The sequence below is a fragment of the Carcharhinus amblyrhynchos genome, chromosome 16, assembly GCF_965287045.1.
Source record: "Carcharhinus amblyrhynchos chromosome 16, sCarAmb.v2.hapA, whole genome shotgun sequence".
In the NCBI taxonomy this organism is placed as follows: domain Eukaryota; kingdom Metazoa; phylum Chordata; class Chondrichthyes; order Carcharhiniformes; family Carcharhinidae; genus Carcharhinus; species Carcharhinus amblyrhynchos.
In genome coordinates this window covers 4,369,825-4,383,205 of record NC_137339.1, presented here as the reverse complement: position 1 = coordinate 4,383,205, position 13,381 = coordinate 4,369,825, and the positions used below count along the sequence as shown (strand labels likewise).

General features: G+C 42.4%; 1 protein-coding gene across 1 annotated transcript; it reads left to right on the top strand.

The window, feature by feature from the left end:
- The first annotated feature begins 233 nt into the window (after positions 1-233).
- On the top strand, positions 234-11,820 carry LOC145353790 (peptidyl-prolyl cis-trans isomerase FKBP1B-like). Its single transcript, XM_080204599.1, has 5 exons — positions 234-323; positions 487-534; positions 6,819-6,931; positions 10,147-10,287; positions 10,405-11,820. Exons 1-4 carry the CDS (start codon positions 287-289, stop codon positions 10,273-10,275), a joined length of 327 nt encoding a protein of 108 aa, XP_080060725.1. The 5' UTR covers positions 234-286; the 3' UTR covers positions 10,276-10,287; positions 10,405-11,820.
- The last annotated feature ends 1,561 nt before the right edge of the window (positions 11,821-13,381 follow it).

The following is a 13,381-nucleotide window of genomic DNA, read 5'->3' as shown; positions in this document are numbered from 1 at the left end:
AACGCCTCCACAATCCGCTCTCCGCCATCACCTCAGGACCGCCTTCCAGAATGTTCCAGCACCGCGCCTGCGCCCACCAACCAATAAGATTCGAAAGTCGGGACCAACGATTCAACATCCGGGCAATTTGAGGCTAGTCCCGCCCCCCGCGGCCAGCTTTAGGTTCTGATTGGTGAATGTGGGTTGGTAACGGAGGTCTGATTGGTCTGTTCTGGAGCCCCGCCCTCCCCGGCTCCCCGGGCAGGGGGGGGAGGGGGCGAGTTGGGCTCAGTTGTGAAGCGGAGCCATGGGAGTGGAACTGGAGACAATCACCCCTGGAGACGGTATGGCTTTGACAGAACAGCTTCCCCCCCCCCCCCCCACCACCTCCACTTCACCCCGGGACGGGTTGGACCTCAGGATCGTTTGCGGGGGGAGAGGGTCTGCGATCTGAGTTGTGAGGCTGCCGTCGCCGAATCTAAATCCGCGTCTGCTTGTGTCTTACAGGGCGAACCTTCCCCAAGGCGGGCCAGTTCTGTGTGGTTCACTATACCGGTGAGTAACGGGTTAGGGGAGCGGGGTAGTGGATCTCGGGGGGGGTAGTGGGGGAGAGAGTGGATCTCGGGGGGGGTAGTGGGGGAGAGAGTGGATCTCGGGAGTGGGGGGGTAGTGGGGGAGAGAGTGGATCTCGGGAGTGGGGGGGTAGTGGGGGAGAGAGTGGATCTCGGGAGTGGGGGGGTAGTGGGGGAGAGAGTGGATCTCGGGAGTGGGGGGGTAGTGGGGGAGAGAGTGGATCTCGGTAGTGGGGGAGAGAGTGGATCTCGGGAGTGGGGGGGTAGTGGGGGAGAGAGTGGATCTCGGGAGTGGGGGGGTAGTGGGGGAGAGAGTGGATCTCGGGAGTGGGGGGGTAGTGGGGGAGAGAGTGGATCTTGGGGGGTAGTGGGGGAGAGAGTGGATCTCGGGGGGGGTAGTGGGGGAGAGAGTGGATCTCGGGGGGGGTAGTGGGGGAGAGAGTGGATCTCGGGGGGGGGTAGTGGGGGAGAGAGTGGATCTCGGGGGGGGTAGTGGGGGAGAGAGTGGATCTCGGGGGGGGTAGTGGGGGAGAGAGTGGATCTCGGGGGGGGGTAGTGGGGGAGAGAGTGGATCTCGGGGGGGGTAGTGGGGGAGAGAGTGGATCTCGGGGGGGTAGTGGGGGAGAGAGTGGATCTCGGGGGGGGGGGGTAGTGGGGGAGAGAGTGGATCTCGGGGGGGGTAGTGGGGGAGAGAGTGGATCTCGGGGGGGGTAGTGGGGGAGAGAGTGGATCTCGGGGGGGGTAGTTGGGGAGAGAGTGGATCTTGGGGGGTAGTGGATCTTGAGAAAGTGGGGAAAATGGATCCTGGGGGAGACAGAGTGGATCTCGGGAGTGGGGGGAGAGTAGATGTGGGGGATGCGGACAGGGTAGATCTCAGGGGTGGGGGAGAGTGTGGATCCAGGGGAGAGCATATGGGGGAGGCGTGGAGAGAGTGGATCCCAGGGGGAGATGGTGGAGGGACGGAATCCAGTGGGATGCAAAGTGTGTGGTTCCTGGTGTTACTAGGTTGTGTGGAGAGAGTGGGTCCCTGGGAGGGCAGAGGGGGTCGGTCGTTCCCTGGCAGGGCAGAGCGACAGTGGGGGCAGTTGAGTGGTTGGATCCCTAGAGTACAATTCCGTAAGTTTTCAGATAGTTTTTGAAAAGAACAAGTGTTCTAGGGTTTAAGGTGTTAAATTGAGGGAAGGCCGACTACAACCAGACTAGGTAGGATTTGGAGGTTATTGTTTGGGAGAGACTGTTTGAGGGTAAATCGACATCTTGAGTCTTTTAAGAAGCAGTTGATATGGTTTATTTAGACTTTCAGAAAGCTTTCAACAAGGTCTTGCATAACAGACTATTATATAAAGTTAAACAAGTGAGATTGCAAATAATGTCTTGAGATGGATAGAAATCTGGTTAGCAAATAGGAAGCAAAAAGTTGGATAAATGGGTCTTTTTTCTGATTGGCAATTAGTGACTAGTGGGGTTCAGTAGGAATCTGTGTTCGGACCCCAACTGTTCATATATATTAATGATTTGGAAGAGAGAACTGAATGTATTCTCTCCAACTTTGTAGATAATACAAAGTTGGGTGGGAGGGTGAGCTGTAAGGAGTTTGCAGAGATCCCAGATTACTGAGGGAGATGAGATAAAGTTGCTGGGCCTCTAACAGAGCATTGGAGGATAGCCAAAGTCCTGTTTAAGAAGGGTAGCAAGGATAACAGAGGCAATTAAGGCCAGTGACATCAATGACAGTGAAACGTTGGAGAAGATTCTTAGGGATACGATCTATACATATTTGGAACGGAATGGTTTTATTAGCAACAGACGGCATGGTTTTGTACAGGGGAGGTCTCATTAATATGATTGAGTTTTTTGAGGAGGTGACAAAAATGCTTGACAAGGGAAGAGCCATGGATGTTGTCTACATTGACTATAGTAAAACATTTGACAAGGTCCCTCATGGCAGGTTGGTGCAAAAGGTTGAATCACGTGGAGTCAAGGGTGAAGTAGCTAGAAGGATCAGAACTGGTTTGGCGATAGAAGACACAGGATAGTGGTGGAAGGGCGTTTTTCTGAATTGAGGTCTGTAACTAGTAGTGTTCTGCAGGGATCAGTGCTGGGACCTCTGTTGTATATAAATGACTTGGAAGAAAACACTGGTCTAATTAGCAAGTTTGTGGATGATACTAAGATTGACAGAGTTGCGGATGGTGATGACAACTGGCAGAGAATACAGCAGGATATTGATGGGCTGGATAGCCGGAGAAATGGCAGGTGGAATTTAAACTGGACAAATGCGAGGTGATGCATTTTGGTAGATTCAATTCAGGTGGCAGCTATAAAATAAATGGCAGAACATCAGGAGCAGACACACACACACATCTGGGAGTACAGGTCCATAGATCCAGCACAGGTGGAAAGCATATGGCATGCTTGCCTTCATCAGTTGGGGCATTGAGTATAAAAATTTGGCAAATTATGTTAGTTATATAAAATATTAGTTAGGCCACATTTGGAATTTTGTGTCCAAAGGACACGGAGGCTTTGGAGGGAGTACAGAAAAAGTTTACCAGGATGTTGCTGGGCATGGAGAGTATTAGCACTGAGAAAGATTGAATAAATGTGAACAGTTGGAGGCTTTTTCCAAGGGCAGAAATGGCAATTACAAGGGGCACAAGTTCAAGGTAAGCAGAGAGGGGGGGCAGGGGCATTCTGTAGAGATGTGCGGGGAGATGTTTTTTACACAGTCATAGGAGCCTTGAATGCACTGCCAAATGAAATGATTGAGGCAGATGCGTTAATGACATTTAAGACTTACCTGGATAAACACATGAACGGGCAAGGAATAGAGGGATATAGGCAGTGGGTCTCGACAGAACAATGTGATTGGTCCACCAAGCCTGCGTCAAAGGGCCTGTTCCTGCGCTGTACTGTTCATTGTTTACATGGAGGTTAAGCCAAAGAGTATGAGTGCACTCTGTATTGGGGAATGGGCTGGCCAGTGCCTGTGCTTGTTTGGCTCCTTCGTGCATCTTACTGCAGAGCACAGATTGGGAAGAACTGCAGCAGACTGGGGAGGCTGAGCTTTGCCCTGACTATGGGGATCCCAAGAATCCTTCAGTTTAACATCGTGTTTTGGTTCATGTGTGATTGGGGGTCAATGCTGAGTCTATTTATAAAAAAGAATCCATTTGATGGGCAAGTGTTTTGTGGATTTGGAGTTGGTCAACTCAGGAAGTGTTCTGCAGAGTCCCAATCTGTGTTTACTAGCGACTACAAATAAAACATAAGTAGTTGGGATCAACCATAACAGCCCCTTGAGCCTGTTCTACCATTCAACAAAAAATAGACAATTACGGCTGGTTCTCTGCCTCAACTCCACTTTTTCATCTACTTCCCATATCCCTTGATTTACAGAAAAACAAAGTATTTATTTCAGCTTTGAACATACTCTACACTGGGACAAATAAAAACCTCTGAATTAGAGAGTTTCAAAGATTCAACAAGCTTCTGAATAAAGAAATTTCTCATCTCAATCCTAATTCATTAGATTGTTATCTTGAGGCCCTTGTTTTAGATTATGGAGGGGTATAATCAAGCTCTTAGTAGTCTGCCCTGTCAAGCCCTTCAGAATCTTGTTTGTTACAATGAGATGTCCTCCAATCTTTCAACTGCAATTTTCCCACCCTTTCGTAGGATAACAGTCTTTTCATTTCAGAAACATAATCTTTGCTGTAGATATGTAGACCAAAACTTTCCAGTACTCTAGGGCTGGATCCTGAAATTTTTTTAAAGGAATCTATTTAACAACGTGGGGAGATTCTTTGGCCTCCCCACTGTGTGTTTTTTGTGGCGGGAGACAGTGTATCATTTGCCAGCGGCATGATCTTCTGATCCTGCTGCTGTTGATGGGCTTTATCAGTGACTGCATCCTGCACTGCCAGGGAAACCGCAGTGGGGTTGCGCTGTCAGTGACACCAGAAGATCCTGCTGGCATGAGCAGCCAGAGAATTCTGGCCAAAATCAATTTGTCATTTTAGAATTTAGGGTTGTTTTATTTAAAATGTCATGGATTGTTTCAGCTGCTGTGGTGCGATTTGTGATAGCTGTCAAAAGTACGAGCAGAGTTTTTACAGTAGGATGTTGGATGCAAATTGACTTGAAGTCTCTTCAGTGGGATTGAAGCTCTTAGTTATTTTTTCAGCTTCGTAGTTACAGAGCATCAACCATTTAGGAGAGCTGTGTACTTATAATAGTATTGAACGAACACCGCAAGGTGGAGATAATGCTCTTACTGAATGTCCTCTTGTTAGTTTTGCTTTAAGGTTAGAACCTATATGAATGGCTTTGTAAAACTGGAATGTTCTTTGAACAGACCTTTTGACTGTACCTTCACAGCATGTGTGAGTTCCCTGTGTATGCAGTTGATTATAAAGTTGTTCAGGAGTGTATCCCTAAATGTGCAGCATATGGATGGGGTATCTCATTTCCTCTCCTGTGTTCCTTCCTATCTGTCCTGATTTAATTATTTCTGCTCCTGCAATCCACACCCCAAAAAATAGTCCCTGGGAACTGAAAATATGGAAGCTTTCAGATGAATCAGGACCCCTTCCTTTTGGGTAACTGACCATTTCAAAGACTTAGCCTGGAATTGCTTGTGTGGCGTTGATTTAATAGTTGAGAGATTGAATATGGGGAAGGCTAGTAGAAGGAGTGAATCCTGTGTACTAACTGAGCGCAGTGACTAATGAATTGGTTCAGGCAACAGTAAGAAGGGAAGAATTCTATGATCCAATTAAAAGTAGGAATTGCTTTCTTTAAGTATTTTAAACATTGTAATTGATTTTTTTTCCACTTATTACTGCGCTTTATAAGTATTGTTGTCGGTGCAGGGTATAGCAGGATGTTTGTGTCTCACAGCTAACACAGTGGCCATTGTTGGCAGCTGATCCCTCTATGCCTCAAGATGAAGAATTGCCTTATTTTCACTAATCACAGCCCCTCCTCTTCCCATTCCCCGAAAAAAAAATACCTGGGGTTACATGGTTATTTCCAGAACTGGTTTCTAAAACTGTCTAAGCCAGATGTGGATGGCACAGTGGTTAGCACTGCTGCCTCACAGTGCCAGGGATCTGAGTTCAATTCCAACCTTGAGTGACTGGATGGAGTTTGCACATTCTCTCCATGTCTGTGGATTTCTTCCTACAGTCCAAAGCTGTGTAGCTTAAGTTGATTGGCCATGCTAATTTGCTCCTTAGTGTCCCAAGATGTGTTAACTAGGGGGATTAGCAGGGTAAATACATGAGATTGCGGGGCCTGGTAAGATGCTTTGTCACATGCTTGATGGACCAAATGGTCTCTTGCACTGTAGGGATTCTAAAACACATCAACAGTATTTCTCATTGCTGGAATTTAATGCCTTGAGTCAAATGTAAAAAATCAAGATTTCAGATATTAAATATGACAATATTACCTAGAAGTCTTAATCCATTACTGGGAAGAAAAAGGTCAATCAATCAGGGTACGAAAACTGTGCCAAAATTCACCCTATAAATGGCATCAGTTTCCTCTTCCCAGAGGAGCAGAATGGACTTTGATCCAGCAATCTGTACATTTCCGGCACGATGTCCCATTTCATGAAAGAACTTAGTCCAAATGGACACGGAGTTGTAGTCTGCATAGTGTTTGGAAAATCCAGATTTCATTTCCAAAGAAACTTTAACACTGCTGAATGTTATTCCAGAGAGGCAGGAGATGGTAAGTTGAGATCCACTCTCAAATAACCAGACACTTGATGAATGGAAAAAAGAATGGGGGAAATCCTATCCTGAGAATAACCATACCATTCCACCTCAGTGATAATCATAAATAATTGTCTAAAATCCAGCTCCCTTCTGCATTATACACTTGGTCAAAATTGTAAGTGAGCTCAATAGTTCAGTGCTCTGGGGAAGAATGGAGTGTAAATTGAGTAATGTTTGGCTTCTGGATTCAGTTTGATAGTTTAACAACTTACTTATAAAATTGAATTTTGACATGCATATTTTGAACATCCTATTTGAATGCATTCACCAACTATTTGTGTGAATATCGGAGTTTATGGCTACAATAAGTTCTAATTCAGCAATAAGTCTAGAGCTACAGCTGGTAGCTGAACTAAAGGAGACATGTGGAACAGGGCAGTCTTCTGAATTGAGCCAGTTTATATTAAGTTACTGTGACATTTTGATTCACCAGTTACTGTCTGGCCTCACTCAACATTTTGCTGGTTACCATTCCCAACAGGGTTACTGAAGGATGGAACGAAGTTTGATTCTTCCCGTGACCGAGCTCAGCCATTTAAATTTAAAATCGGTGGAAATCAGGTCATCAAGGGCTGGGAAGCAGGATTAGTTCAGGTAAAAGTAAACTTGAATGTTGTCTTCTCTCCACTGTGCCCTGAGGTCCTGACTCTTATTGGGTTACATTCCCAAAGATGTTGGCCATCTTCGCATGGATTGCCCAAAAGACGATTCATGTGAGAACACACAGTGATTATTGCACCAGAATCTCTTGATGCCTTCACCAGATGTGCACATGTGCTCTTTTCTAGCAAGAGTTCCTGATTCATCATAACCCATGTTTCCAGTCTCGTTCCCCTATCATCCCTGTGCTTATCGACCTGTTGACTCCCTGTTAAGCAGCAGCTTTATGTTAAAATTCTCGTCCTTGTTTTTAAATCCCTTAGTTTTGCCCCTTCTTATTTCTGTAATATCCTTCAACTCCACAACCCATTGAGGTATTTACACTCCTAATTCTGACCTCTTGTGCATTTCCAATGCTATTTTCTCCAGCATCTAGCTTTATCTCCTGTTGCCTAGGTCCCAACTCTGGAAATTCCTCCCTAAACGTTTCTGTCTCTCTACTTCGTTTCCACGTTTAAGATGCTGAAGAAGCCTACCTTTTTCACCAAGCTTTTCGTCACCTGAATTAATATTGCAGCAAAATATGTTGTTTTGTAATTCTCCTGTGAAGCACCTTGGGATGTTTAATTATGTGAAGCGTTCCTGTGGAACTCACAAGCTAAGTTTCAAATTGTTCTCCAGTTTGTAGAGGAAGTTTGTTGTATCTAAATTGTGCCAGACTTCTGTTTATTTAACAGTTTCTCACATTTTTGGCATCCTATAAGTCATGAATTATCTTTTGAAAGTAGTTATTATGTACACAAAGTGCCAAATGTTGCTTTTTGGGGTGATTTTACTCCCCTGGGAAGCAGTTTATGCAGTTATGGCAAAAATTCGTGAATAGAAATATTAGAACATGACCAAACTCCTTTACATTGTCAACTTTCATACAAAAGGTCTTCCTCCACACTGTCTAACTGGAAGTTTACAGCTTATATGACGTGATTAGCAGTCTAACTCAGTACTATCAACATCCCTTTAACTCTTTTTAACTGCTTTTGCAGTTTTTGAAGAAGCTGAGAGAGGATGTTACTGTGTTGCCATGTTAACCAAAGTATAATGTGGGCATTGAATGGGGTCAGAATCGGGCTTGACTATAGGTTGGCTACCCTTCTCCCACCACAGTAAACTGCTGATGTCACTGCTTTTGCTGGGGTTATGGTCAGGTTACTTGAATTGGATACAGAGTGAGCTGCTGCCTGCCTGTAGAACTATTCAGGCACAGCAGAATCTGTCTCCAGATTTGTTCTTGGGGATTCAAAAATGGGAAAGCCTTTTAACCACATTGCGGATTAGAACATGCGTGAATTGTCGGATTCTTTCACATATAGGGAATGCTGGTATCTTCTTCAAAATGCCCTACATTTTGGAAGGTTCCTACATTTAGGAGTTCTCGTAACTATTATTCAAAGTGGAATAAACTATTTAACCCTAGGCACTAGAATCTGATATATTACAGTGCTTGGCTTCAACTGTACCTGAAGCTGTACTTCAGGTGTGAAATGTATTTGTGCATATTGTCCCCGTATATTTTAATTACATTCTTGTGAGCTGTGGTAAGTGGGTCAAGACTGGTCATCTTCTAGCTGTCAGTCTGAATTTACAAGATTGTTTTAGGAAAAACAATGTAGAATTAATTTCCCCCACCATTGCATATTTGAACAGGCAATGTCTATAAAATGGCTCATGAAATTCTGAATGTACCTTGTAGAGGTGTCATACCCTGGATCTGATAATCAGTCTTCAGCGTTTGAAATTCCGTTCGATTCCTGAAGTATTGAACACAAGACTACTTTTCTGCAGGTTAAAATAGTTTATGGAAATTATTACCAAATAATTTATAGCAACAAAGTTAACATGTGTACACTATTTATTGATACATGTATAGGCACATTTGAATATAAGATATGCACACCAAACCTAGCCTTGAAAAAATGCAGAGGAACTGATTTAGACTTTGTTCTTTCTCCATTACTTCAATCTTGGAGAATCTCAAAGTTAGAGCTTGGCCTTTTCAGAATGAGATCAGGAAGCATTTTTCACACAAAAGGTAATGAAAATCTAGAATGTTCTTCCCCAGAAATGTTTCTTGGGTCATTTCAAATGCTCTTATCTGTATGATATTTTTATTTGGGTATAAAGGGATCTGGAATAAAGACAGATAAATGCAATTAAGGTACAGATTAGCCAGCATCTAATTGAATTCTGATGAATAATGCCAGCCAGTGATTACAGATTCCCTCACAAATCTAGTGGCTGCAAGGAGACAAAATATGAACAACCATTTTAAATTTTATAGGACGGCACTGTGGTTAGTACTGCAGCCTCACATCCGAGTTCAGTTCTGGCCTTGGATAATTGTCTGTGGAGTTTACACATTCTTCCCATGTCTGCTTGGGTTTCCTCCCACAGTCCAAAGGGATAGGTTGATGGTAAATAGTAAATTGCCCCTTCGTGTTAGGGGAACTAGCAGGATAAAAAGTTAAAGTTCATTAATTAATCACAAGTAAAGCTTACATTAACATTGCAGTGAAGTTGCTGTGAAATCCCCCTAGTTACTACGCTCCAGTGCCTGTTCGGGTCAATGCACCTAACCAGCACGTCTTTCGGGCTGTGGAATGAAACCACAGCACCCAGAGGAAACCCATGCAGACATGGGGAAAACGTGCAAACGCCATACAGACAGGTGACCCAAGCTAGGAATTGAACTCAGGTCTCTGGCACTGTGAGGCAGCTGTGCCTCTATGCTGCTCACTAATATATGGGGTTACGGAGATTGGGTCCAGGGGGGTGCAGACTCGATGGACTGAATTAACTCCTCTTGAACTGTAGGGATTCCAGGAAATGAAAACAATCTTAAATATACGGTCAAAACATATGAAAAGAATCTAGTTCCTTTCTGACATTTTCTGCCTTAGTTTTCTTTTAAACAATATCTCCTCCTATTTGTTGCAGAATTTTGAACTGGATTAGAATAATACAATTAATTGGATCTTGCGTTTGAGAAGGAAACTCTGCAGTGAACCCGGGGATGGCATTTTGCTTTTTCATTATTATAATGTTGAGACCACGGATTATTCAGAAGTTCTTCCTATATTTGTTTGTCAGTAGGGTTTTGTTTTGAAAGGCTGTGTAGCGTTATGCTTAAATGTGCTAATCTTGTATTTTAGATGAGTGTTGGGCAGAGAGCAAAACTAACCTGCACTGCTGACTATGCTTATGGAGCTGCTGGCCATCCCGGCGTCATTCCACCTAACGCTACTCTGATTTTTGATGTCGAGCTCTTGCGACTCGAGTGAAAGCATTATTCGGTAGGTGGCATTGCAATATACTCGAGGGGGCACAAAAATCAGTTCTTAGGTCCAATATTGCTATCTTTAATACAGAAAATTGGAGTGCGGAATAATCAGTTTGTTTTTTTTTGACAGGTTTGTCTCCTGCTTTTGGCACATAAATGTGAGCAAGCTTGAAGATTGTGCATTGAATAAGCTACAATCACACTACACTTACCATCTCCATCTACAACCAGCTGTATATCAGCAACAAGTCCACTTCTCGTGTTCCTTTTGGGCTGTAACTTAAAACCTGATGGTCTTAACCTTGAACTTTTTTTTTAATTTAAAAACCTCATACTTTGCTTTTGATAATTTTAAAGTTGTGCATGATCAGGTTTTAACATCAAGGTGCCTGTCAAGTAAAAAAGAAAGCTGATCATTTATGACATGCTACTTTAATATTAAATTGTTAAAGCTATAAGATAATCATTCTGAATTGACCTGATACCATTAACTGAATGAAACTCAGTGACAATGTGACCATACAGATTGCAGTCTTTTTAAACATGTCCATCTTTGCATCAAAATGGTTCACTATTGTGGCCTACCTGTGCTGCCTAAACTTAACTCTCACACCAAATATTACCAATGCAAACTTAGCATGTGGAGTTAAATTGATCCATGGTCAAACAGGAGATTTATTTTGGGAGGGAAGGTGGGATCGGTTTAGTTTCTGCTAATACCTGCTTGAATTTTTACACACCACATTTTCTCTGCCAGTGCCCAGGGCAAACATTGCATGTAGTGATTTTACCAACACCTCTTCCATACTTTTTGATTCCACATGTTCTAGTATCCTCAGTACAGCATGGCCTTCTGTTCTGTTTAACTTGGGACAAAGTGGTACATCCTGAATGTTTAAAACTTGACAAAGGGTCATCTGGATTCAAAACGTCAGCTGTTTTCTCTCCTTACAAATGCTGTCAGATCTGCTGAGATTTTCCAGCATTTTCTGTTTTGGTTTAAAACTTGAGATTTGGTAAAAATCAAGATTTTTTTTAAATTTGGGAGCAAGGTCACTAATACATTATCATTTCCTAATACAAATGTCTTGTACATTATCATTTCCTAATACAAATGGATGATTATTCATACATTATCTGTAGGAAACATCCAGTGATATATTATGTTATGAGTCATAGGAAAGGCAGCGAAACCATGAGGGCTGGCAAACTCAATTGTACGGATTAATAATGTAGGGACTGCAGAAGTGTAAATTATACTGTTATGAAGCTAGGTGTCTCAGAAGGAGATACTATACCTATTTGAGTTATTACAGATTTTGTACTCAGGTAGTGACTTCTCCCCTTGAAATTAACCTTCCCGCAATCATTTTCCTTTGGTGGAACAACAGTGCCCCTTTGCAACAAGTTAAATAGGTGCTAGCAATGTATTTATAAGCATCCCATCTCATTTTCTTCAGTGTAGTTAATGATCCTTTCATTGCACCCTGTGATCAGCAATTCACTTTGGAATTCATTGCTTTTACAATAAAATGCTTTCTACCAATTTTGGTGTGTTGTTTTGAAAAAATTGGTCTTGACCTTTTATCAGAAACCATCTGCACAAATGGAATTCCCTCCAACTGGACTTTAAATTATTAAATATAAAATCACAGAAGCTTCATAGTCACTAGAAACAAACTGGCCAAGCCTTTGCAATTAGTAAGGGATTAATTTTCCAAATGTGTTGATACTGGAACCAATTACCATTTCAAAGACAAAACAATGTTCAATTAAAGAGACTGGGAGACCATCTGAGCTGATGGGCCAAGACACTAATCATTGTGCATACAAACAATGATAGCATAGGAGAAATGGACTTTATCACATGAAAATCAACTTGGAGACAAGAGAATTCATTCCTGAATGGAGACTCTTATTTAGGTTGTGGAAAGAACACAATAATGAATTTAGAAAGACAATTATTTCATGAAAATGATTGTACCTGAAAATAAAAATCATCTAAATTCATACAGCATCTTTCACATCCTCAGAGCCTCAAATATTCTTAACTGATTCAGCATTTTTAACATGCCGGTGTTTATTTTGTTGGCGAACATAATAGCTATTCTGTGCACAGCAAGATACTAGAAACAACAATGAGGTAAATAAGTAGATATCATGTTCTGGCAATGTTAGTTCGACCAGCTTTCATTATCTCACCATCAGTAGCTAGGGCTTCAGCTAGCCAAACCTCACCTCGTCTTCTACACTCTCCTCAAGATGTTCATTGCAATCTACCTTTTAACCAGCCTTCATTTTATTTGGTTTCATTTTTTACTCGACTATGCTCTTTGAGATCTTTTACGGTATTATAGGTACTATATAAATGCAAGTCGTTTGTTAAGTGATGCGACACGAACCTTTCAAGTAGTGCCACTGGACCTTGTACATCTGCAAGAACAGGGAGGACCCAGCTTGGTTTAATATCTCATTAGGAATGTATCACTAACAGTGCAGCATTTCCTTAATACTGCAGTGAAGTCAAACTGATATGTGCGGAAGTCCTGAAAATGGGAGGCATTTTGATTGAGTTGATACAGTTTTAAATTTCTAGTTTGATTTCTTCCATTCCCAGTGAGAATTCAGTCTCCAGAGAAGCAGTTTTGTTTCTTGTGAATCTTTGAAAATTCTGTAAAATGTAAGTTATCTGGCACTGCATAGTGCAAAGGATATGAAACAAGAGACAGAAAGTAAACAACAAAGAAGCAGGGAAAAATTAGAATGAGAAAAGGACAGAAATGGAAGTGTAGCAATTACAGGTACCTGATTTTAAATAAAAGCAAATTATTGTGAATGCTAGAACCTGAAACCAAAAGAGAAAACAGTGGAAAATCTCAGATCTGGCAGCATCTTTAAGGAGAGAAAAGAGTTGACATTTCAAAACCATTTGACCCTTTGTGACAAAAGGTCATCTGGATTTGAAATGTCAGCTCTTTTTCTCTCCTTACAGGTGCTGCCAGACCTGCTGAGATTTTCTCGCATTTTCTCTTTTGGTTACCTGATTTTAAAGCTTGCACATACAGGAGTGAGAAAACAAAGTGTGGAAACTGATGCATTGCTCACCC

Coding starts and splice junctions, on each gene's coding strand:
- LOC145353790 (XM_080204599.1), top strand. CDS start 287: ATGGGAGTGGAACTGGAGACAATCACCCCTGGAGACG. Junction 324..486: donor GACAATCACCCCTGGAGACG/GTATGGCTTTGA, acceptor TGTGTCTTACAG/GGCGAACCTTCCCCAAGGCG. Junction 535..6,818: donor CTGTGTGGTTCACTATACCG/GTGAGTAACGGG, acceptor CATTCCCAACAG/GGTTACTGAAGGATGGAACG.